Raw genomic sequence first — 22,403 nt, 5'->3', positions numbered from 1 at the left:
TCCTCTTGAAAGACTGCATTCGCAGCTTGGGGGTGCTCCTGGATCCGTCGCTCCAAATGAGAGCCCAGATAGATGCGACAGCCAGGAGTGCCTACTATCAGCTTCCGCTGTTATGTGAGCTGCACCCTTTCCTAGAGTTGGAAGACCTAAATACGGTAGTGGTAATCTTGAAGCTCGACTTCTGCAATGCGCTCTACATAGTGCTACCATTGTACCTAGTTTGGAAACTTCAATTCGTTCAAAATATGGCAGCCAGGTTGGTCACCCGTACATCTAGGGGTGAGCATATTACCCCAACATTAAAATCACTCCACTGGCTGCCAATTAGTTTCTGGGCGAAGTACAAAGTGTTGGTCATTACCTTTAAAACCCTACATGGTTTAGGACCAGGATACCTGCAGGATCACCTTCTCCTGTACAATCCACCCCATACACTCAGGTTCTCTGGGGAGAACTTACTTCAGTCAGCCAAAACTAGGCTGACAACTTTTACCCAGAGGACCTTTTCTTCTGTCACCCCCAGAGGAGACTCGTCAACTTAACTCTCTCTCTCTCTCTCTCTGAATGCAAGACAGCTTTAAAGACTAGCCTTTTCCGGCAGGCCTACCCAGATGAATTTTAAACCAAGAATTTTAAAGATGTGTTAATTGTTATTTTGATGTTGTATTGGTTTTATATGCTCTTTTAATTAATTTTATGTATTTGATTTATATTGTATTGTTCTGCTAATGTTGTTCCCCACCTCGATCCAAAGGGAGTGGTGGGTAAGAAATAAATGATGATGATGATGATGATGATGATGATGATGATGATGATGATGTGTCATGCTGACTGCCCTAAGTCATGTCAGAAAATATAAGATACCATTTCCAAAGGCGTATTTCCAAAGAGTTTACACCAGACTTGAATTAGACTCTGCATGGCAGGTGTCATTCTCCAGGTCACTGGATACGGCACTATTATTAGCTATGGTTAGGTTCTGCCCAAGTTAGTGGTATTTGGAGGGCCAAAACGAGTCTCCTGTTTTGATCAAAGCAGCACTGCGGAGGAGGAGGGTGAGGATATGCTTAACCCTTCCCCACCCCAGGCTCTTTTCTTCTTCTAAGTCTCCCTACCCTAAAGCCGCTTTTATACCTGTAGAAATTAAAGCACAGGCCCCTGTGTCATGCATCTATTCCCCTGCCCCCTAAACAGGCTAATAACAGCATCTGGAGCAATTTGGACAGGAAAACAGCATAGGGTGAAAGGGTCCAAGCTGACTTCCCCAGAGCTGCTCCTCTGATAAAAATAAAAATAAATGAATCCCTGGCATCTCCTTTAAAGTTAAACATGTTGGGAGATCCAATCACAGATCTTCCACCTAACATCTGCCTCATGCACCAGTAACCCTAAATTTTCATATACTTTTTTGTATGAGAATGCAGAACGTCTCTAGTTTGTGCACATGTATGAGAACTGGCAATAGCATTGAGATGGCATCTTACTGGCCCTTACTGGTACATCTCATGGGGTGTTACTCAATCTAGATCAGTGTCCCCCACCTGTTACTTTCCAGATGTGCTGGATTGTGGTTCCTACTGTCTCCAGCCAGCACATGCTGGGGATAGTGGGAGCTGTAGTCCAACACATCTGGAGGTTACTAAGTTGGGGAAGGCTGATGTAATTGTAGTAGCTCCAGCAGTGTTGTGGTACATTTTGAAGTGTAGAAACTCATCATGACATGGTGTACACATGCACACATGCCAAAAAGCAGCAGCACATATCAATGGAGGCTAGTGGCTCCAATGTCAGCAAATCCACTCCAGATTTTAGTCAGAACCAGTCAGGACTCTAAAGGAGCTATCCAAGGGTTCTACTTTGAAGCACCTTGGATAGTTCCTTTAGAGCTATGACTGAAACCTGGAGCGGATTCACCACTCTACTGGCACTGGAGCCACCAGCCTCCACTGGTATATAGAAAAATAATCAATTTATTAGGATCAGCATGGCTGCAATTCGAAGCATAGTTACCTGGGAGAGGAGTAAGCTCTGTTGAACTCAATGACACTTACTTATGACTGCATATGCTCAACTTTTAAAACACATTGAGCTCTAGTAAAAGGTCTACAGCCAGCTGACATACGTTAGTTTTTCATTAGAAATTCAAACCATCTGGCAAAGAAGTGTCACTGGCTCTAGTGAACTAGGAACTCTCATCAAAGAAAAGGAAAGAAGTGTCCAACCTCTGCTTAATTATTTCCCTCATTCTCTGTTTCCCTTTAAGCTAATCCATCACAACCAACAGTAAAACCTGAAAGCCTCGTTATTGCCTCACTCAATGACACTGGAGCTCCTGCAGGTGAAATCACTGCTCCTGCTCTGAAAAAAGTGACTAAGCCACTGAGTAGCTCATTGCCACAGTTATAGATCATTGCTCAGTAGATGTCACAGTCAGGCTTGTGCAATTCCAGTACCAGGAAGAGGGTGGCAATAATTAGATCTCTGATTGACAGGAGGAATGCAGAGTCCCTCTCTCTCTCTCTCTCTCTCTCTCTCTCTCTCTCTCTCTAAGTAAACAGCATTGCTTCTTGCATATCCTTGGGAGGGTGTGTATAGGAAGGATGCACAGATCAAAATATCAGCCAGCAAGTCTGGACCTGCTAAAGCAGCAATGGGGAATGTGTGGCCCTCCAGACGTTACTAGACTGCAACTCCCTGTGCTGGTTAGGGCTAATGGGAATTGCAGCCCAACAACATCTGGAGAGCCACATTTCCCCCACCTCTGTGCTAAGGTGTTCCTAATGTGAGTGTTTTTATTAAGTGGGACCTGGAAAAGGTGGGTTTTTGTGTGTGATAAGCTTTTAAAAGAATGTACCCCTGACCTAGACCAGCTTTCCCCAACCTGGGGTCCACCAAAGACTGAGGGGCTGCTCCACAATACTGCGTCATGGATATATGTTCTTTGTCTTCTGAACTTCTCCCCCACCCTCACTCCCCAGCTAATTGGCTGATTGCTCCTTCATTTTCCTCTCCCCACCCCTGGTCACCTTACTGCTGATGAGTGGCAGGTCTCACTCCCCACCTCCAAAACCTCTACTGGTAGCCCAGATCACAGCAGCTGGCCCCCCACTAAAGCAAAGCTAGAGAGCTCCTGCCAAGAGTGAGCAGCTACTGCAAAAAGAGAGATTGAGTAGAGAGAGGTGGAGAGTTGTACATGAGTTGACTAGGAGCCACTTGTGGCCCTTGGGTCTTGCAGTAAAGAACACCAGCCTAGAGCCTAAGGTTGTGCCATCCACTGGATGGACAAGACTTTTATCAAGAACACTCCATAACCTGATACTCTTGCTAGTGCTGTTGTTGCCAAGAGAAGCAACAAAAGGCAAGAGAGAGAGAGAGAGAGAGGAAGAAATGATGGTAGGGATGAGAGATGATGGCACAACTGGGTCCTGGAGGGGAAGGGACCCAAGATCACAGCAAAACTATAGCTGGCCTAAAGCCAGGGCTCTATCATGGCTAGGATAGGCTCTGTTGCAATAGTCATACATCGGGTAAGGAGGTAGCTAACTTGCCAGCTGAGGTCAACCCTTGTGCCGGGATCTGCCTGTAGAGGCAGAGCTAACTGTCTGACTGCGCTTGGCAGCAAACCTTCACTCTCTCTGCTTCCATTTTAGGCATATAGAAATGGCTCGATACTCAGTACAGAAGCAGAAAGGCATTTTTAAGTTGGGAACAGATAAGTCAGGAATAGCCAACTCAGGAGGAAGTTTATGTTTGTTGCATAAGACAAGCCCAAGGGAAAACCACTTGCCCAGATGCCGGCTTCCTTCCCCTCATGTGCTGCTGTATCATACTACCATGTCCAGGATAGTTGCGGGGGAAAGAGGACCGGCTGCTCAAATTCAACATTGCTAGAGCAGGAAAAGTAGAACTACTTGCAAATTACAGATCCAAAATCCTGGGTGGAGGGAGGAATCTGAAATCCAGAGTTAGGTAATGCCTTTATTAGGATCAACCAAAATGCCACCAAAAATTGTGCATACTTTTGAGTTCTCCAGAAAACTTCATCAGGCTGGTGGTAAAAGAGGCAGCCTAACCCAATGAAGAGCTCTGGAGAACTCAAAAGCTTGCACAGATTTTGGTGGCATTTTGGTTTGACATAGTAAAAGTATTGGTTAACTAGATTTTGGGGGTTTCCCCTGGATTTTGGAAAGAAACTGTTCCAGCACTATTATTAGCAATGGCAGGGCAGCAATTCCCATTGATGTCAATTGAGGCTTCCCCCCTTTTTAACCCCTGCTCCATGGGGGTGGGGGAGAATTTGGGAAGAAAATGGGGAAAGGTTTAATCCTCCCCTTCCAATGTGCAGGGATCCTATATGAATTGGGGGCTGTGTGCACTTACTCTAGAGTAAAAAAAAGCAGAGAGAGAGAGAAGGCCTCGGTTACATGCCATTAACGTAACATGTAATTTGACCCTAATTTCCACTGTGTTCAACAGGGTTTACCCCTGGATAAACATACAAAGGACTGCAATCTAAATTTCCTAGGTTTGTAAAATAGACATCAGGGACATCAACAACACAGATGTTTTTTAAACAGCTTTTCTACATGAGTCTATGCATTGTATCTACTTTCAGTTTCATAGCAGAATTGAGATCTGAGCTCTACACAAATAACTTTTCCTTTCCTACTTTTCCACTACGTAACCTCTTGGTGGAATTGTGCTGTAGCGGAGAAGCACAAATACACAAGTAGAAACAGTGCTTTCAGAAATAATACCCCATTTTCCCTATTCTAAACTGCCCCTGCCCCCCGGGAAAGAGTTCTTTAAAAAAACTGGAGGATCATGATGTTGTTTAAAGAACCCATAAACAACTATAAGTAAGGAATCATGAGTGCACAATAAATACTTCATGTAGAAAAGTTCAAACAGATCTTTCTACTCTCCCAGGCTTTCAGGCAGACAGGAGCCAAATCCTCCGATATGCCATTTTAATGACACTAGTCTGAAGAAGACTGGGTCATGGGGGGATGATAGAACTCTTCAAATATCTGAAGAGGTATTTTGCATAGAAGAAGGCAAAGTCTTATTTTCTGCTGCCACTGAGGACAGGATTAGATCTTATGGGCTTAACTTATAGGAGTGGAAATTTCAGATGAACATCAGGAGAAATGTATTGATGGTAAGAGCCATTTGACAATGGCACCAATTACGTTGAGGTGGTGGTGGTTTCTCCTTCACTAGAGGTCTTCAAGCAGAGGCTGGACAGACATCCATTAGGGACACTCTAACTTTGGAAGTCCAGAGGATTGAACAAGATGGCCTAAAAGCCCCCTCCAACTCTACGATTGTGACACTACATGTGATTTCGGCTAGAAAAATACAGATACAAATGGCAATCTGAGGAGGCTTAAGTTGGAGGTTGGGTTAGACATGAAAGCGGGATTTGGAAGGATGCTAGACAGTGGGCAGCCATGCACCTCCATAATGCTGCTGGCCACAACCACTTGTTGTCTCCATGGCTTCCTCATGTCTCCTGCTAGTAGGGGCCTGCATGCTCCCCACCACCCGTCAAAGGTAGGCATGGTTGGGCACTTGCCAAGGGCCTACACCCCAGCAGGGGCCCACTGGAGTGGCCCCCCTCTTCAAAATTGCAACCTGCCTGGTCACCTGCCTCTCCCTCTGGCCCAGACAATGGTAGAGGGTGAGAAGGAGCAGCAGCAGATGCCACTGTTTACTTTCTCACTGGCTCTCTGCCTGCCCAGCAAACAATAATGAGAGAGGAAACGAGAAGCAAGAGCAGCTGATGGCAATGGCAGTGCGAAGGCAGACTTTCTGAGGGAAGGGGCCCATTGAGGGTGCCTTGCCCAAGGGTGCTCAAAACCCTGAAGCCAGCCCTGCCTTCACCTCTCAGTCCCTGCGTAGGACTGGTGGCCTCTCGTTATCCCTCCTTTGACACAACTACATTATAGCTAGACGGAGACCAGGCCCCACTCCAGATGCTCCCTCAAATGTAAGGCAAGCACATGGACACCTCTCTTCCCTCAGAAACAAGAATTTATCATGGCAAAAACCTGTGCTGCTAGTCATCAGGGAGAAGCTCCAGTTTCCAAAAGCAACTATTCCTCAATTCTCCAGTCTGAGAATCATGGCTCATCTAGGATCGAAGCCTGTCATTTCCTCTAACATATCTCACCTGGTAGATCAATAATGAGCCATCCATCTTCCTCTTCCTCTTTAGAGACAAAGGGTTTGGGTTCCTCAAAGTCCTCAGGTGTGCTGCTGTCACTGAAGAAGAGGCTGGTGAAGCGTTGGAACATGGCTGGAGAATGATTTCTGAGGCGGGTTTGGGATGAAAGACGGAAACGAGTTTGTAGATGCCTGTTTCAGTGCGTGGAGCCAGAAGAGGCCAACGACAGGGAGGAAAGATTGGGGGAAACTGATGGACGGTCCCTTCCACAAGGCAGAGGAGCTGGTTGTTTCCTAGCGAAGTCTTAGCTGAGTTGAGTTACATATAGTGCAATCATAAGGTTCTTCACTTGGCTTCAGTGCAAAGGCCTGCAAAAAGAAAAGGAAAAGAAACATTCATTCAGGCCCTCTGAAAGGCAACATCTTTTTGAATCACGAGGAACTCAGATGACCTGGAGATCGGAGAGAGAGTTTATCATCCTCTTGCATGGATGATAAATTCAATTAGCCATGGCCATTTGCCTGATGTTGCCTTCTGCCTCTGGTGCCTTTTTAGCTCTGTCACCACAGGGCTGCCTGCTGGGCTTTCCTCACTTTTACTGTATAAACACCTCTTCAAAGACTCTCTCCCTCTCCATGGTGCTCTAGGCAGGGAGCTTTTCTACAGCACCCGTTTCTTTTATGAACATTCACCTACTTCCCTCACAAACTTGACAACAAACCCAGCATGACTTCTCCTCTGCCTTGTGCTGATTTAAGCACCCGGGTGTTCAGAAAATATATATTATGGGAATAATGTAAGGAGAAGTAGATAAGCATATTGTGAGCTCATGTTTGTATCTCTTTCTTTCCATGCCACTGCCTCTGGGGCTTTGGACTATTGCTGTTCCATGCTTCCTTTGACCCCTTTCTCAAACCACAGCCATGAGAGAGATGCTGTAGCTCATTAATACCCGGATACATCCCTGCCTGTGACCTTCCCTCTTCCAAATCCACCACCTTCCACCATCTGAAAGTCTCCTGCTCCCTTTTTCCCTTGCTGCCCCATATTCTTGGAACTGACTCCCAGAACACGTGTGCGATAACTCTCTTACATCTGTGCGAGTCTACATCATTCAAACACCCTTTTCAGTGGAATCTGTGACACAAATGCCTGGTTCCTGTGCTCTACTGCAGCCTTACCTAACTTGATGACCTCCAGATGTTTTGGACTTCAGTTCCTGTCAGCCCCAGCAAGCTTGGACAATGATCAGGAATCTTAGGAGTTGAAGCCCAAAAGACCCAGAGTGCACCAGATTGGAGAAAGTTGCCCTACTGTAATTCAGCCAGCAACCCAGCCTAAGCAGGTGTAACTGAAACAATTGCACATGGCTTCCCTGTTTACTCCTGCCTCCCCTTCCTTCCCCTCCCCTTTTCCTCTGGATTGATCATTTAGATTGTAAGCTCCTCAGGGCAGGAACCTACCCTCTTGTACTCAATAAAGTGGAGATGAGAAGAAAGTAGATTGGGATCTACTGGTAGATCTCTGAGTGACCTGCAGTTAATCAGCAAAGGTCTGCAAGTCCCAGCTGTTTAACAAGAGCCCTTCGTATTTATTTACAATATTCATATACTGTTCCTTATCGATTTCAGAGCAGTGAACAACGGATAGAATAAAAGAATAAAAACACATTAAAAGTTACTGTTTTTTAAAAGACACAGTTCTGATAAAACCTGAGTTCTGGTAAAACCATGACTGAAGGAAAACTCCTGAAACAAGGACATTGGTCTAAACCGGGCTATAAGAGCCCCAGATCTGTAGTAACTAAGATGTAGATGTACATTTTTGTAACACCCCAACGTATGGCTCATGAGGTGAAATCAGTAATTGGCTCCACCGCCTTCAGCCACTATTTTAGATCCAGCTCCAGTTGCTGGACCTTGGCATTCCAGTAGAAAGCAAAGTAGATGCTGGAAGTCTGCCCTCCGCTGCTATAACACACTGTGCACACTGATGGTATTATTATTTTTATCATCATTATCTTCATGTTCAGCTCCCTGTTATAGGGCAAAAAGTACTTAGAAGAGACTCCTAAAGGATCCTCAAGAAAGATCAGTCTTTCCTTTAAAACAAGGGAACATGCTGTCCCAAGGACAGCATTCAGTGTCAACTGGCGGGCCATACACAGGAACACAGGATGGTGTCTTATACTAAGTCAGAGCATTGGTCCATCTCGCCCACTGACTGGAAGTAGCTCTCCAGGGTTTCAGGCAGGAGTTTTCCCTGCTGTACTTGGAGATGCCAGGGATCAAACCAGGGGCTTCCTGCATGAAAAACATGTGCTCTACCACTGAGCTATGGACCCTCCTCACATCTTAGCAAACAGGGATAGAGATGTTTAAACATACCCTTCCTAACAGTTGAGATCAAGAGGTCACTGATATATTTGTATGTGGGGAGGTGAAAGCCTCTTCCATCCCATAGTAATTACCACCAAGATGGTTGTTTCTGCGCTGCTACTAACAGTAGGAAAACAGGGATTTCAAAAGCCAGGAACAGCAGTTCCACCACACCTTTTCCACAACTTCTCCAGGCAAGTAGCTCCACTGCTGTAAGTTCCCCACCACCACCAAGGATCAGTTTTCTACCTCTAATTTAAATCCATTTCTTCTTCTATCACCTCCCCTGCCACACCTCTGCCACAGTTTCTAGGAGCTCATGGTGGCTTACATAGTGTTTATTCTCAGTTATTCTCACAACAACCCTGTGCTGAGGGATTGTGACTGACTCCAACTCACCCCATGAGCTGAGCAAGGATATGAAATGGAAAGTCCTTAGTTCAAAGTCCAGCCTTCTTAAAGTCTACACTACCCTGGCTTTCAATTTGTCTTAAACCCAGGAAATAAGGTAAACAGCTTCCTTCCTTACATCTTTTAAAGTATTTGAAAGCTGACAAGACATGCATCCAGAAACGATGGTGGGGCATTCAAGAGCCAGTTTCTCTTTCAAGGTCTAAAACAGTGATGGATCAGATCCCTGATATTGTTTCCAAAGCAGGGACATTTGTCCTTCTTTGTTAGAGAACTTTCTTACAGTAGCACCATAAGGGTGGGACTTTGGGGCAGAAGTCCATGGTGCCACTCAGTACAATGAGCAGTGCAAACACAGTAGAGCTGGCTTACCACATCTTAAACTAAGTGAAATCATATATGTTGCTACCTAAAGGGAGGAGGGCACAAGACCATTAAGCCTGGAGTCTTAAAATTACCTTACTGTACCACAGCTTCCTTGCTCTTATATCGTCTATTTGCTCAATTTCCACCCATTCCAAAAGCAAGACGTTTTAGTTAGGCACAGTTACTTGATCAACAGCACAGTGTGTATCACAAGTAACTGTGCCTGCTTATTAACAATTTGTTTATTTAAAATATCACTATGCTTCCTTTGAGGTCCTAACAGTTAGGACAAAGCCCTCCCAAGGCGGCATGGATTCAAAATGCTCCCCCCAATAAAACTACAGTATCCCATTCCAATTAAATCCAATAATTTTAAAGAGTAGTTTAAAACATTTCACAATCCAGCACCACACTCTGTTGAATTTAAACATGGTATTTGCGTACCAGATTGAATAGCAGCAGTGCTACCGACGCATAGGAGTTTCCAACATTTTGTAGTGTGAGTGGACACAAACTTTATAGAGACACTGTGCTGATCCAACCTGGAGGTCAACTGCAGAACCCTTGCTCTAGAAAAATATATATCATTTTGTCTCAAAGAAATGGAATTGAAGGGTGGGGGTGGGTGGAGGAAACTACACAGGTCTAGATGCAGTTCAAAAGTGCAACAGAAGCACTAACAACCACCCATAAGCAATGTTTGTAATAGTTGGAATTTTGCAGGTGAAAGGAAATGTATATTGTTCGAGTAACTGATGTGTCTATTCCTAACGATCACAGGCAGTCTTTTATGCCAGTGGTGTTCAACTGGTCCAGACCCGAGACCCACCTCGGACCCCCAACCTGCAACATGGGATCCACTTTCACAATTGCCCAACATGGCGGCAACAGCTTTTGGATCGCAATCCACCAGTTGAAGAACACTGCTTTATGCTATAATGTTCATTTCTTTATATACTGCAGATAAAATATTACTGATTATTCCAAAATAGATATTTCACAGCATTAAGCAGAATGATAGGCTTTCTTGCTTAGACATAAACATGTGATCCAGGACGGGAGCTAACATAGGACTAACTCAAATGGGGAACACAGCTCTAGGTCATGTTCAGTCATTATTACAGTATTAACGTTCAGCCCACCCTTATTTACTCTGAGTTGCTGAGACAAGCATATATGCTTCTCTGCTCTTATTCTCACAACAACCCTACAAGGTAGGTGAGGCTGGGAGAAAGAGAGTGTGTCAAACAGTAAACATTGTGGCTGAGTGGGGGATATGAACCCGGGTCTTCCCAGTCTAATTGTGCTGTTCTAAGCACATTTATTCAGAAGTAAGTCCCACCCAGTTCAATGGGGTATGCTCCCAGGTAAGCAGGTATATATGCTTGTAGCCTTAGGCCAGGTTCAGACAACATGCTAAACCATGCTGCTTAACCACAAAATGTTCCCTTAACCATTTTGTGGTTAAGCAGCATGGTTTAGCGTGTTGTCTGAACCAGGCCCATGTCTGACAGTGTAATAACTATGCAAGCCCTTTAGGCCATTCCTTTAACATGCAACAATCCACATAATCTCTGATCTGACATTAGGTGGATCCCCATAGAGCAATCCTCCTTCAGTTTGGGCCCCTGCAAGCTACAAGACAGCCCCAGAGTGCTCCTGTGAACATTTGCTTTAGCATAAGCAGCTACACTCCCTTTCATCACCAGATTGTAAAGCAACACTGCATTTCACCTCCGGGAATGAATGTCTCAACCAGTTAGATGATGTAACAATACAGAACACATCACATAGACGATCTCTGGGTTTCAGAGCCCAGAAATGAAAGCTCTTTGACCGCAGCTAGTGGGACGTGATTTCCCAGCCAGAAGAGTTAACACAATCTGACAGTTTTAAAGGAAGTTAATACTTGCCCCACATCTTACTGAATGGACACCTTTCTCCCAGAGTTTCGTCCATCACCTCTGCTTACTACACAAGGCCTACTCTACACCATCCCACTGGTTCTGTCCAATTGGATTGGCATAGGACTATGATTTGGCTCAAGGGCAGATGGCCACTCCTTCCTCCTTCATAACGACCTTTGCCCTGTCCCAAAGCCTTCAGTTCAGTGTCTTTGGTGACCTACCCACAACAGTGATGGCTTGCAGCAATTACCTAGAGAAAGAGCTGCAATGGAAGCCATTATGATGCCAGCAACACATATCCAACCAGGTATCAGTGGATGAATCCTATAGGAGGAGCAGGCAGCACAGAAGAACCATGGTAGAGCGCTTTTTCTCAGAAGTTGGTGCGACAAACAGGCTGGCATTTATTCATACTCATTATGTAGCTGTGGCAACTTGAACGCCAAACTTATAAATCTCCAAAAAGGAAGAAATTTATCACCACCCAAAAGGACATTGATTTGCATAAAATTGACATATGTTAATTTAGAAATAATTATAATTACTTATAACAATTTAAATAGAAATTCAGTACATCTCATGATAGTATGGAGGAAAGTGACCAGGTAAGCGACATGCCTCCCTTGGGGACATTTGCCACTCAGTGTCAGGCAGCAAATATCTGAACATAAGAAGAACCATGCTGAGTCAGACCCAGGGTCCATCTAATCCAGCATTCTGTTCCCACATTTCTGTTGACCAGAAACCCACAAGCAGGATATGACTGCAACAGCATCCTTCCACCCATGTTCCCCAGCAACTGGTGTATATAGGTTTACTGGAGGTAGCACATAGCCATCAGGACTAGTAGCCATTGATAGGCTTGTCCTCTATGAATTTGTCCAGCTTCCAGTTAGACCTTTGTGTACTGAGCGCAAAGTTCTAGAAAGAGCTCAAGTGAACATACTGACAGATCTCCCGTGATCATGACTCCTGCCTTATTCAGCAGAACGTGCTTACAGAGCCCTTTTCAAACCTTCACACTCAAAGGTTTACACACCCAATCCCTCTTCTCTATTTTAGCCTGACATCCAAGCAGGCGAACATCTGCATAGGGCATCTGTCTATCTCAGTCTTCCCCAACCTGGTGCCCTCCAAATGGTTTCAACTACATTTCCATCAAGTATGGCCAATGGTTAGGGATAATAGAGGTTGTAGTCCAAAACATCTGGAGGGCACCAGATGTTGCCTACCCCTGACCTAACACACCCACAGCTTGAGGAAGGCTCTCTCTCTCTCTCTCTCTCTTTTATACACATGCACTTCCAGCAGGGAGCTCATTTGTGTTTTTAACAGTAGAAATTTAGCTGGTGAATTACTTCCTGACATGGAGGAGAAGGAACAATAAAAGCTCTGTGTCCAGAGGTGATTTTGCTTTCCCTGTGGTCTGTTAATACGTTTGAAGGCCCTTGCATGAATAGCAGACTGTTCTCAGAACCAGGGTGTGGAGAACTGCCGATAAGGTTTGAAAACTAGCGCTCTGTGTGTGTGTGTGTGTGTGTGTGTGTGTATTAGAATACATGTTGGTGAGTCCCTGAATATACCAGGCCCAGGGTCCCTTTAAGGCCATGCTATTCCAGCCTTGAGCAGAGTCCTTCATAAACAAGCTCAGCCATGCTCTTAGTAAAGGGCAAGGATGGATTTTTCAGCCCTTCGACCAATCAGCAAATCCCTCCTGAAATTCAGTCACATTAGTGACATTGAAAAGAGGATTGTGGGACTGCAGGGTGGGGGTGGTGAGTGTACATTCAAGTCACACAGCACTGAGAGACAGCTGAGGAGGACAGGAAACGTGAGCAATGCAGATGGTACATCCGCATGGGCGGGGGATGGGGAGAGGGAGAAAGAACAGGCTATCCAGATAGTGGAGAGAGGATATGGTGGGTCGGGCTCCTAGCTGAAATGTTCACCCGTGACAAGACATCGGTTTCTGTTTTCTCCCCCTCCCTCTCCACCCTTTTTAAAAGGATGTGCCCTTGTGGAAAATGTAATTTCCAAACAGTGATGATGGAAACAGCCTCACCATGAGAGATGGAACAGAACACTGTGTGATCAGAGTTCCAACTCATGGAGACATAGGGCATCCATACGCCCCCCTTTTTTTTTACAAAGGACAGTCCTTTTTTTTAAAAGGCTGCATCCTCTGTTTGCAGTTGTCCTCTGTTTAAAGGGCTGTCCTGTACAATTCTGGTTTAAAGTGAAAGAACCATAAGGACTGCTATAACCTAGACAGCAGGCTGAACAGGTAGGTTCACAGGTCACCTGATCACACCTGCCACACAACGGAGACAGACTGTATCTCTGTTTAAGCAACAACAATGGCTAAATGTGCATCTACACATATAAATTTGCAGGTGCACATTTTATGCAAATAGGTGACTTCTTTAATCCTCTTTTTGAGTGATGTATTACCTCTTTTGGGGAAATTTATAAGGAGAATTCAATGGGGCTCTTATGCCCCTGCCAATTCCTTTCCGCCCTACAAATCCCCTTCCGCAAGCTATCAGTCCTGCCAGTTCCATTGTGCAAGTGGGACTCACTGCTTACACAAGAGAGATTCCTAGGAGAAGCCCCGGAATGATCGAAAATGCTTGTTTCCTAAAGGAGGCAGGTCAGCGGTGTTCCCTTACCCAAACTCTGCTAACCTGCCTCCTTCCAGAAATGAGCATTTCCACTCCTTTTGGGTTGGCCTAGAAGCACAAAAGTGCCATTACACAAGTAGTGGGGGTTGCTTGCACAATGGAGTTTGCAGGGTGCAAGAGAATTGGGGGACGTTAGCACATTGGATTCTCCCCATGTGGACCCCCTATGGGGGCAGTCTGCACACATTCAGCAGGCTTCCCCTCTGCAGGCATGCCCCCAATGCATGGAGAGCATGGCACTAGGGCTGGCTGGGCATGAATTGCCAGGAACATGGCCAATATGCGCAGACCCTTCTCTTTCTCCCTATGATGTTACTCATGTGGGAAGCAGAATGCATGAACACAGTGCATGTCTAATTATAAAGTGGCGAGAGACCACCGCAAACAAAGTTCACCAAATGAAACACAATATGCCTTCAGGATTTTAAAGCTCTTGCATTTGGGATTTAATTTGGCACAACTGTTGGAAAATGTCTTCTGTTTCAAAAGATGTTTGTTTCACAGGATGGCCATCCCAAAAGCTTCAGAAAATAGTTTTTCAAAAAGTATCCCACATCCCTTTGCAAAGCATCACTCTGTTTCATTTTATTTTTTTAATACGTAGAAAGTTTGAGGTCTTTCATTTTACCCCTCACAATAATTTCAATGCACAGCAGCACTCTGTGCTGACTACCACATCCTGTACGAGCTTGGCCACGTGTATATGCATCACCAGACATTGAATTTAGCTCTTGTCATTCTAACACAACTAGGGTTAATGGTGTTGTCATGCTAAAAGCTGGATTTAGCATATGACAAAGCATCCTACATGATCATCTCAGCATGGGCTGCAGCAGGTGAAAGTGAACACGTTAGGGGGCAGAGTGTCCCCAACGTTTTTGCGCCAGAGCAGAAAATTGGAATTTTGAGAGTGTGTCATGGGTGCTCTCACAAAATGGCTGTCATGAGGGAGCTTCCCACTGACAACATGCCTACCATCATAGGCATGGTAGTCATAAAACACCTATTTCCCAGAAGGCAAACTAGCAGGGGAGGCTGGTAGCTCCAAACTCAGTGGGGCAGTGAATCTGTTCTGGGTTTCAGTTAGAACAAAACACCTTGGAGAGCTCCTTTAGATTTCTGACTGGTTCTGACTGAAACCTGCACCAGTTTCACTGCCCCACTGACAACTACCAAACTGCCATATTATGCACAATATTACTGTTATGAAGATAAAGATCCTCCATTTTTAATATAAATGGTGGCTCACATGGAGGAGAGGCAGCTGCTGGGTGTACATAGAATCATAGAATAGTAGAGTTGGAAGGGGCCTACAAGGCCATCGAGTCCAACCCCCTGCTCAATGAAGGAATCCACCCTAAAGCATCCCTGACAGATGCTTGTCCAGCTGCCTCTTGAAGGCCTCTAGTGTGGGAGAGCCCACTACCTCCCTGGGTAATTGGTTCAATTGTTGTACTGCTCTAAAAATCAGGAAGTTTTTCCTGATGTCCAGCTGGAATCTGGCTTCCTGTAACTTGAGCCCATTATTCCGTGTCCTGCACTCTGGGATGATTGAGAAGAGATCCTGGCCCTCCTCTGTGTGACAACCTTTTAAGTATTTGAAGACTGCTATCATGTCTCCCCTCAATCTTCTCTTCTCCAGGCTAAACATGCCCAATTCTTTCAGTCTCTCTTCACAGGGCTTTGTTTCCAGACCCCTGATCATCCTGGTTGCCCTCCTCTGAACACGCTCCAACTTGTCTGCGTCCTTCTTGAATTGTGGAGCCTAGAACTGGACGCAATTCTCTAGATATGGCCTAACCAGGACCAAACAGAGAGGAACCAGTACCTCACACGATTTGGAAGCTATACTTCTATTAATGCAGCCCAAAATAACATTTGCTTTTCTTGCAGCCATATCGCACTGTTGGCTCATATTCAGCTTGTGACCTACAACAATTCCAAGATCCTTCTCGTCTGTGTTTTATGACTGACCACTTCAATCTGCTGAGGCTAAAAGGAAAAAAAAACTTGTCTAAGAACCAAAGCACAAGGCAGAAGTAGGTTCTAAGTGCCAAAACATAAAATCATTCTTTTGAATCCAGAGTTTTGTGCTCCAGTACCTACTTCATGGAAAAGCACAATTGAAATGAACACAGTGAGTTGGAACAACACACTGGGTTGACACCATTTTTATTTTTTAAGAAGGACTCCGGGCCCTTTATTCCTGGAAATAAAGATAGACCATCTCTGGAGGCTGACTTTTTACTTTGCAGTAAGCAGGCCAACAAGATTTATTTATTTAAAAATCTTTTTTTTTTTAATTAAAAATCAGGAGCAGCAGGGAACCTGGCAGGCACCAAGGGAGATACCCATAGACCTCAGATCTAGACTTTTTAGTAGCTGCCAAGCACTAAAATGGTTGCATTGTTCCTGGATTGATTAGCCCTCATTTGGGGGCTTCTCTCCTGCATCAAAAATCTAGGGTTTGAAAGATACGCTGCTAATACAACAAAGCTTCTCATGCAGTGCTATCACCTTCACCTTTTGAAGAAGAGGCTCTGAAATCTTTTCCTAGTTTTATTTTATTTTTTATTAACTTCCCTCATCGTTCTGAAGGCACTAAAAGAAGTCAGGATTCTAAGCTGCCTTTCATAGTATCTGTATGTTGCGGGATGCCCACAGCAGAAGTTTGTGAGATTACCTCATGCAACATCTAGCAACGCAGTCCTGAAATTTCTAGACCGCAGTCCCGGTCTCCTTGCACAACATCCTTCCAAACATGACTGAGCTTGAAATGCTACAACTCTAGAAGCAAATAAGAGAAAGGGAGACATGTGTTTATAAAACTATTTTGCTCCGTTAAAAACAAAACAAAAAAACAATAATAGAGGTTTGTTTCTAAATAATCTGACATATCACCATAAGCAGGTAAAATTTAGGGATCTGGGAAATCTATGCTTATCTCATGTCAGCGCTAGACATACACTTCTTAACAAAACTTCAGACCACCAAAGAAGTACTATTTCTTCGATTCTAAGACACACTTTTCCCCCCATATAAACATCTCTAAAAATGGGGTGCGTCTTAGAATCACGGGTGTGTCTTAGGTTTTTTTTTCCTGTTGGTGGTACTGAAATTAGTGTGCGTCTTACAATCGATGGCGTCTTACAATCGAAGAAATACGGAACTAGGCACAGAATAGCTTCTTATTTGGATCATGGGTACCATCTAAAAACATGTGGGAGAAGTGTGTGCAAGGGGTGTGCTGGGTGTGCCCAAGCACACCCTAATGTCTCAAGCAATAAGCACCAAATTGAGGGGGGCATTGAATAGGGATCCAGAGGGGGATCCAGACACAGTGGGAACTGCCCTCCAGCTGCTCTGCCGCCATGCCGAAGAACTGCTGTTTCCAAGAGAACACGATTGCTCCTGGCAGCAGGAATGAAAAGGAATCGCTCTGCTGGGAACCTCTCTGCCAGAGTGTCTACAGTATACACACGCACTTCCAGCAGGGAGCTCATTTAATAAATGAATAAAATAATGCCCTTTATGATTGAGTATTCAATAAATGTTTGCCTTAAAAAAAAACACCTGGTTGCACACTCTAATGAAATATGCTGTGCACACGTATGCACTCACTATACAGTAATGTTTCCTCCAAATACCACCTGGGCCCTTCCTCCATGCATGTCGGTGCCTCCCTATACAGGGAGAAAGGCAAAATGGATGGGGTAGGCTGGATGACATCACAGGGGAGGGGGAAGCTCCCCTGATATCTTCTGGCCTGTCAGTTTGGTCCAAGGGTAGTAGGGAAGTTCCAGGCTCTGGATCAAAAAAGGTTCCCCATCCCCACACCGTACAGCAGTCCCTATGATGTTACAGTCCTCTAGCAATTACTGGTAACATGGAATTTAAGAGAACCAATGTGTGGATAATTACGGTTTTACTGTAATCATCTTATCAATTGGAGGAAATAGGGAGCCGAGGTCAAATGGATTAAGGATGCAATCCTGCACACAATTACCTGGATGTAACTCCCAATGAATTCACTGGGATTTCCTTCTGAGCAGAAAGGCATAGGATGACACTGTGAATAGAGTATTCAAAGTTACACATGGCAGAGACAGGAATTAAAGTGGGAAATCTTGGTGTTAGCAGCTCTGCACTAAACAGGTGAAATCACTCCATCAGCAATGAAGACTTGGGACAAAAGGGGGGCTCAGGGGTCTTCCAGGTAAGTCGTTTATCCTACAATCACCCGGTCCCATTCACTGAGTTTTGCAGGGCATCCACACATCGTAGTCTGCCACTATAGCACTCTCCTGTCATCGTCGTCCCTGTCCCCCCCCTCCCCTGGTGCTGCTTCTGTCACTTTGCTTTCCTCAAAAAGGAAAGAAGGTTGGAACAGAAAGATGGAATAGCTGCAAAACGCCTTTTGTTTGGTAGTAATAGGAGCTGGTATCTGGAAGTACCCTCAGTAATTTCCTGAAATTTATGCCAATTTATTTGCAGGAAAATACACAAGTTTCGCCTGAGACCATGCTGGAAAATATACATGGGGAAAAGTTGGCTGCAATGGGGGACAATACTAAATGTTACGTACTAACATAAATTACGTAAAATATTGTGAACTTCCTTATGGAATTATTTACACATTTTTACACATAAAAAATTCTTGAATCCATCTGTGAAAAGATGCTGGAATGAATGACACCACACCATCCATGAAACACACAAGGGACAGATTTCACAAACTCCGACATCCCTCCTTATGCCACAGCCACTCACACTGACTCCATCCCAACTATGACGTAAACGGTAGGGCACATGGAAGCAGCAAATCAAAGACGGGAACATGATGCATGATGCCATGACACATTGAAAGATGCCATACTATAACTCCCAAGATGCGCTTCGTTGACACACATGTGCAATGATTTGTACATATGCAATGAGATCTCAAAATAATAATAATGGAGAACTTTCATCCAAGATTGGACTGAAGAATTCGTAGCTCGACAAGCAAATTACGATTTCTGTTTGAGTAAGTTCACCCATCACTAGCGATGAGAGGGTCTTGGTAGTGGTGCCACATTAATGGAATTCCTTTCGCATAGAGGCTCACCTGGTACTCACTCTACTATCTTTTAGGCACAAAAGACCATTCCCCTCCTCTGCAGGCTTTAAAAGTTCTTTGCTCTGGCTCTTTTAAAGCTGATGTTTTAATGTACTTTGGCTATTGGGCAGTATAGAAATGAAATAAATAAATGTGTTGGCTTTTGGGATTGTTTTAATTTTATTGCACGATTTTATTAGGAAGTGCTCTGGGAGTCATTAATTGGAGTGTTGTATAGCAGTGTTTAAAAATGAATGAATGAACGATTGAATGAATGAATAATGCAGGTCAGTATTATTTCTCCGATATAGCGGTTGAGGCTAGGCTAATGTTTTATTGAACTCAACAGGTGAGCTGAGATTTGAAGCAGGGACATCCAGATGATGGCTCACACTTACAGCATAACCCTAAACATGTTTGCACGGGAGCATCTCCCACTGATTTCAATGAAATTTCAATCCAATTGAGTGGGAACCAACACAGTATAATGGTTAGAGTGTCAGATGGAAGTAGGGCTGGTGGTGTTTGCAGAAGAGATCACTGTTCTGTTCGAGTCCATGTCAGTTCTGTTGTGCTTTTTGCCAAACATTTATGATAGATCCCTCCACACCTTTCTGAATATCTTGCAATTAACCGGGGAGAATGTGCATCATTTTTTGCAGCTGGGGAGACAGAGGTTCCCATCCACACTCTGCAAAGAAGTGCACTAGGTGACTTTGGTCCAGTCCCTCTTTCTCAGCCTTACCCACCTGACAGGGTTGTTGTGAGGATAAAATGGGGGAAAAGAGAAAAACCATGCATGTCACCTTAAGCTCCTTGGAGCAACAATGGGCTATACATGTAATCTTGTATGCTAGTAGCAAATGCATTCTCCAAGCGTGGATCCTTACGCAGGCAAAATAGCACCATTCACAGAGAAGAGGAGGTATCATAAGGCTTGAGAGGAACCATAAGGTTTGCAGAAGTACAAAAAAAATCTTCAGAATTTTATATCTAAGCAGGTGGGGGAGGGGGAGGGGGCAAAGCGAAACCCCAAAGCAGCCCCATGAAGACAGAGAAAGCTCAGTGGCCACAGAAAGCTGAATGTCTGTTGTGGGGGGGAGGTGGGCAGAAAACAAGGAATGGAATGGAGTAGCCTGAAAAAGGCATAGCTGGCTGGCAGGCTGGAACACTGAACATGGACCACTCCCACATTGCACGTCCCACTTGTAAATAAAATAAAAATAAAAGTGCATGTGATTGCAGCTGTAACCATTACACTATGCCTGTTTTCCCTTGATTATCCCAGGAATGCCCTCGGAATTGCATGTATCGCTAAGCCTTACTTCTGGATGAGTCAGTGGAAATCAACAACTACATTTGGTGGTAGTGGTGGTGGTGAGGGCAGAAATATGGGAAATTTGACCAGAGAGCACAGGCCTGGGCATGAGAAGGTACCCAGCCTCTGCTGAGCAAAGCAAGCTTGCTGCCTCAAAGTACTCCTTGTCTTTCTGTGACCCAGTTCTGCAGCAATCTGCCCCTGCATGATGTGGGAAATGGGATAACTGTGCACAGCCCCCTCTCCCCACCCCCAGTGTATAAAGAAAAAGTGACACAGCCCAGATTGTATGCCAGTAAGCCTAGCAGGGGCCATCTGCTCGCAGTGAGAGGGGATTACACTTTCAGTGGACAAAGGCTTTTATAAGATATGCTTGCATAGCTTTAGCACTGCCTTCCCCAAACTGGTGCTCTCCAGATGTTGGAGGTGATGTGGGTTGTCATCTACAACATCTGGAAGGTGGCAATAGGCATGGGAGAATCAGTGTTGCTTGGACTTGCCCAGATTCTCTGAATGCCACCCTGAAGCTCGGACCGCCTTGCTCCCGGTCTCACTTGTCACCAGTTTTTCTTTTTTGTTTGAATGGGAAAAGTGCACATTTCAGCATACCTTTTTTGAAAATGCACATCCAAATGCACACTTTTACCCATAAACTAAAGCTTGAAAATGTGTGTGTGTGTTTAAAGGCAAGTGTGCATTTTCTAAAGTACATTTGGCAAATGCAATTGCAAGATTGGAAATGTGCACGTCTCTCACTCCCCCCAAAGAACATGAACTCCTGTTCTTTGGGGATGCAAATGGGGTAAATTTGAGTTAAAAATGAATCTAAATGAGCTCTTGTACATGCCTGAGCAGCAGGTTAGGGAGGGCTGTTCTAGCACAAAGAAAGAGATGCCTGGTGCCAGCCAGCACTGGTGTGGGATACAAATGTGTGTGTGTGTTTAATTCTGACCATTCTCCTCTCCCCTCACCCCACACCCCACCCTGCATACACAATGACTCTTGATAATCTCACGACTTGCCCCACGCTAAACATTCTCAAACCTTGTGCCGTAGGATAACTGCTAGTATGCAGTGAGAAATGGTTACATTAGACAATGGAAGACGCTGTGAGTCCCAAGCACCTACCAATATTGGGGCCCTGTCTGTCTATTTCATCTGGAATCAGTGAAGGCTGGTAACTCCAATGTCAGTGGGGTGGTGAATCTGCTCTGGGTTTCAGTCGGAACCAGTCAGAACTCTAACAAAGCTCCAGAGCGGATTTATTGCCCCACTGACATTGGAGCCACCAGCCTTCACTGCTTAGAATTACAGAATTTTATAATTGGAACCATCCAACCCCATACTCAATGCAGAATCTACAATGCTGGATGAAACTGCAGCATTCCTGACTGATGGCAATCCCGCCTCTGCTTAAATGTCTCCCGCAAAGGCAAGCCCATCCCCTCCTGCAGATCTCAAACAGTTCTTACCAAGCTTCTCCTAACATTTAGCCAAAATCGGCTTCCCTGTCTTTCCACCAACTGGTTCTAGCCCTGTCCTCTGGCTTTCTCTCCTTCCACACAACCTCTGCTGTAGACAGAGCATTCAACCTCTGCTGGAGACAGAGCATTCAACATTTCCTGCATTAGGTGTGATTGGATCCTTCAGTGCATGAGAACCACAGCACTTAGAAACATAGAATAGTAGAGTTGGAAGGGGCCTACAAGGCCATTGAGTCCAACCCCCTGCTCAATGCAGGAATCCACCCTAAAGCATCCCCCACAGATGGCTGTCCAGCTGCCTCTTGAAGGCCTCTAGTGTGGGAGAGCCCACAACCTCCCTAGGTAACTGGTTCCATTGTTGTACTGCTCTAACAGTCAGGAAGTTCTTCCTGATGTCCAGACAGACTCTGGCCTCCTGCAACTTGAGCCCATTATTCCGTGTCCTGCACTCTTATCAAGAAGAGATCCTGGCCCTCCTCTGTGTGACAACCTTTCAAGTACTTGAAGAGTGCTACCATGTCTCCCCTCAATCTTCTCTTCTCCAGGCTAAACATGCCCAGTTCTTTCAGTCTCTTTGTCGGGACAGACCAG

The 22,403-nt window shown here is 44.9% G+C and overlaps 2 protein-coding genes across 5 annotated transcripts in view; both read right to left on the bottom strand.

The window, feature by feature from the left end:
* The window catches only part of DYNLRB1 (dynein light chain roadblock-type 1), a 545,722-nt gene that overhangs the window by 306,587 nt on the left and 216,732 nt on the right, over nucleotides 1–22,403 (bottom strand). The window lies entirely within an intron of this gene.
* TP53INP2 (tumor protein p53 inducible nuclear protein 2) overlaps nucleotides 1–22,403 on the bottom strand; it is a 38,040-nt gene that overhangs the window by 8,417 nt on the left and 7,220 nt on the right. For all 4 annotated transcript variants that reach the window (XM_063145289.1, XM_063145297.1, XM_063145305.1 and 1 more), the window contains exon 2: nucleotides 6,176–6,537. In XM_063145289.1, the coding sequence (XP_063001359.1) occupies nucleotides 6,176–6,299 (124 nt within the window). In that variant the 5' untranslated portion in view covers nucleotides 6,300–6,537. The remainder of the gene's footprint in view (nucleotides 1–6,175; nucleotides 6,538–22,403) is intronic.

The sequence above is a fragment of the Elgaria multicarinata genome, chromosome 1 (genome assembly GCF_023053635.1).
Source record: "Elgaria multicarinata webbii isolate HBS135686 ecotype San Diego chromosome 1, rElgMul1.1.pri, whole genome shotgun sequence".
Lineage (NCBI taxonomy): Eukaryota > Metazoa > Chordata > Lepidosauria > Squamata > Anguidae > Elgaria > Elgaria multicarinata.
Note: the sequence above shows the minus strand (reverse complement) of the source record. Positions and strands in the feature narration are given on the sequence as shown.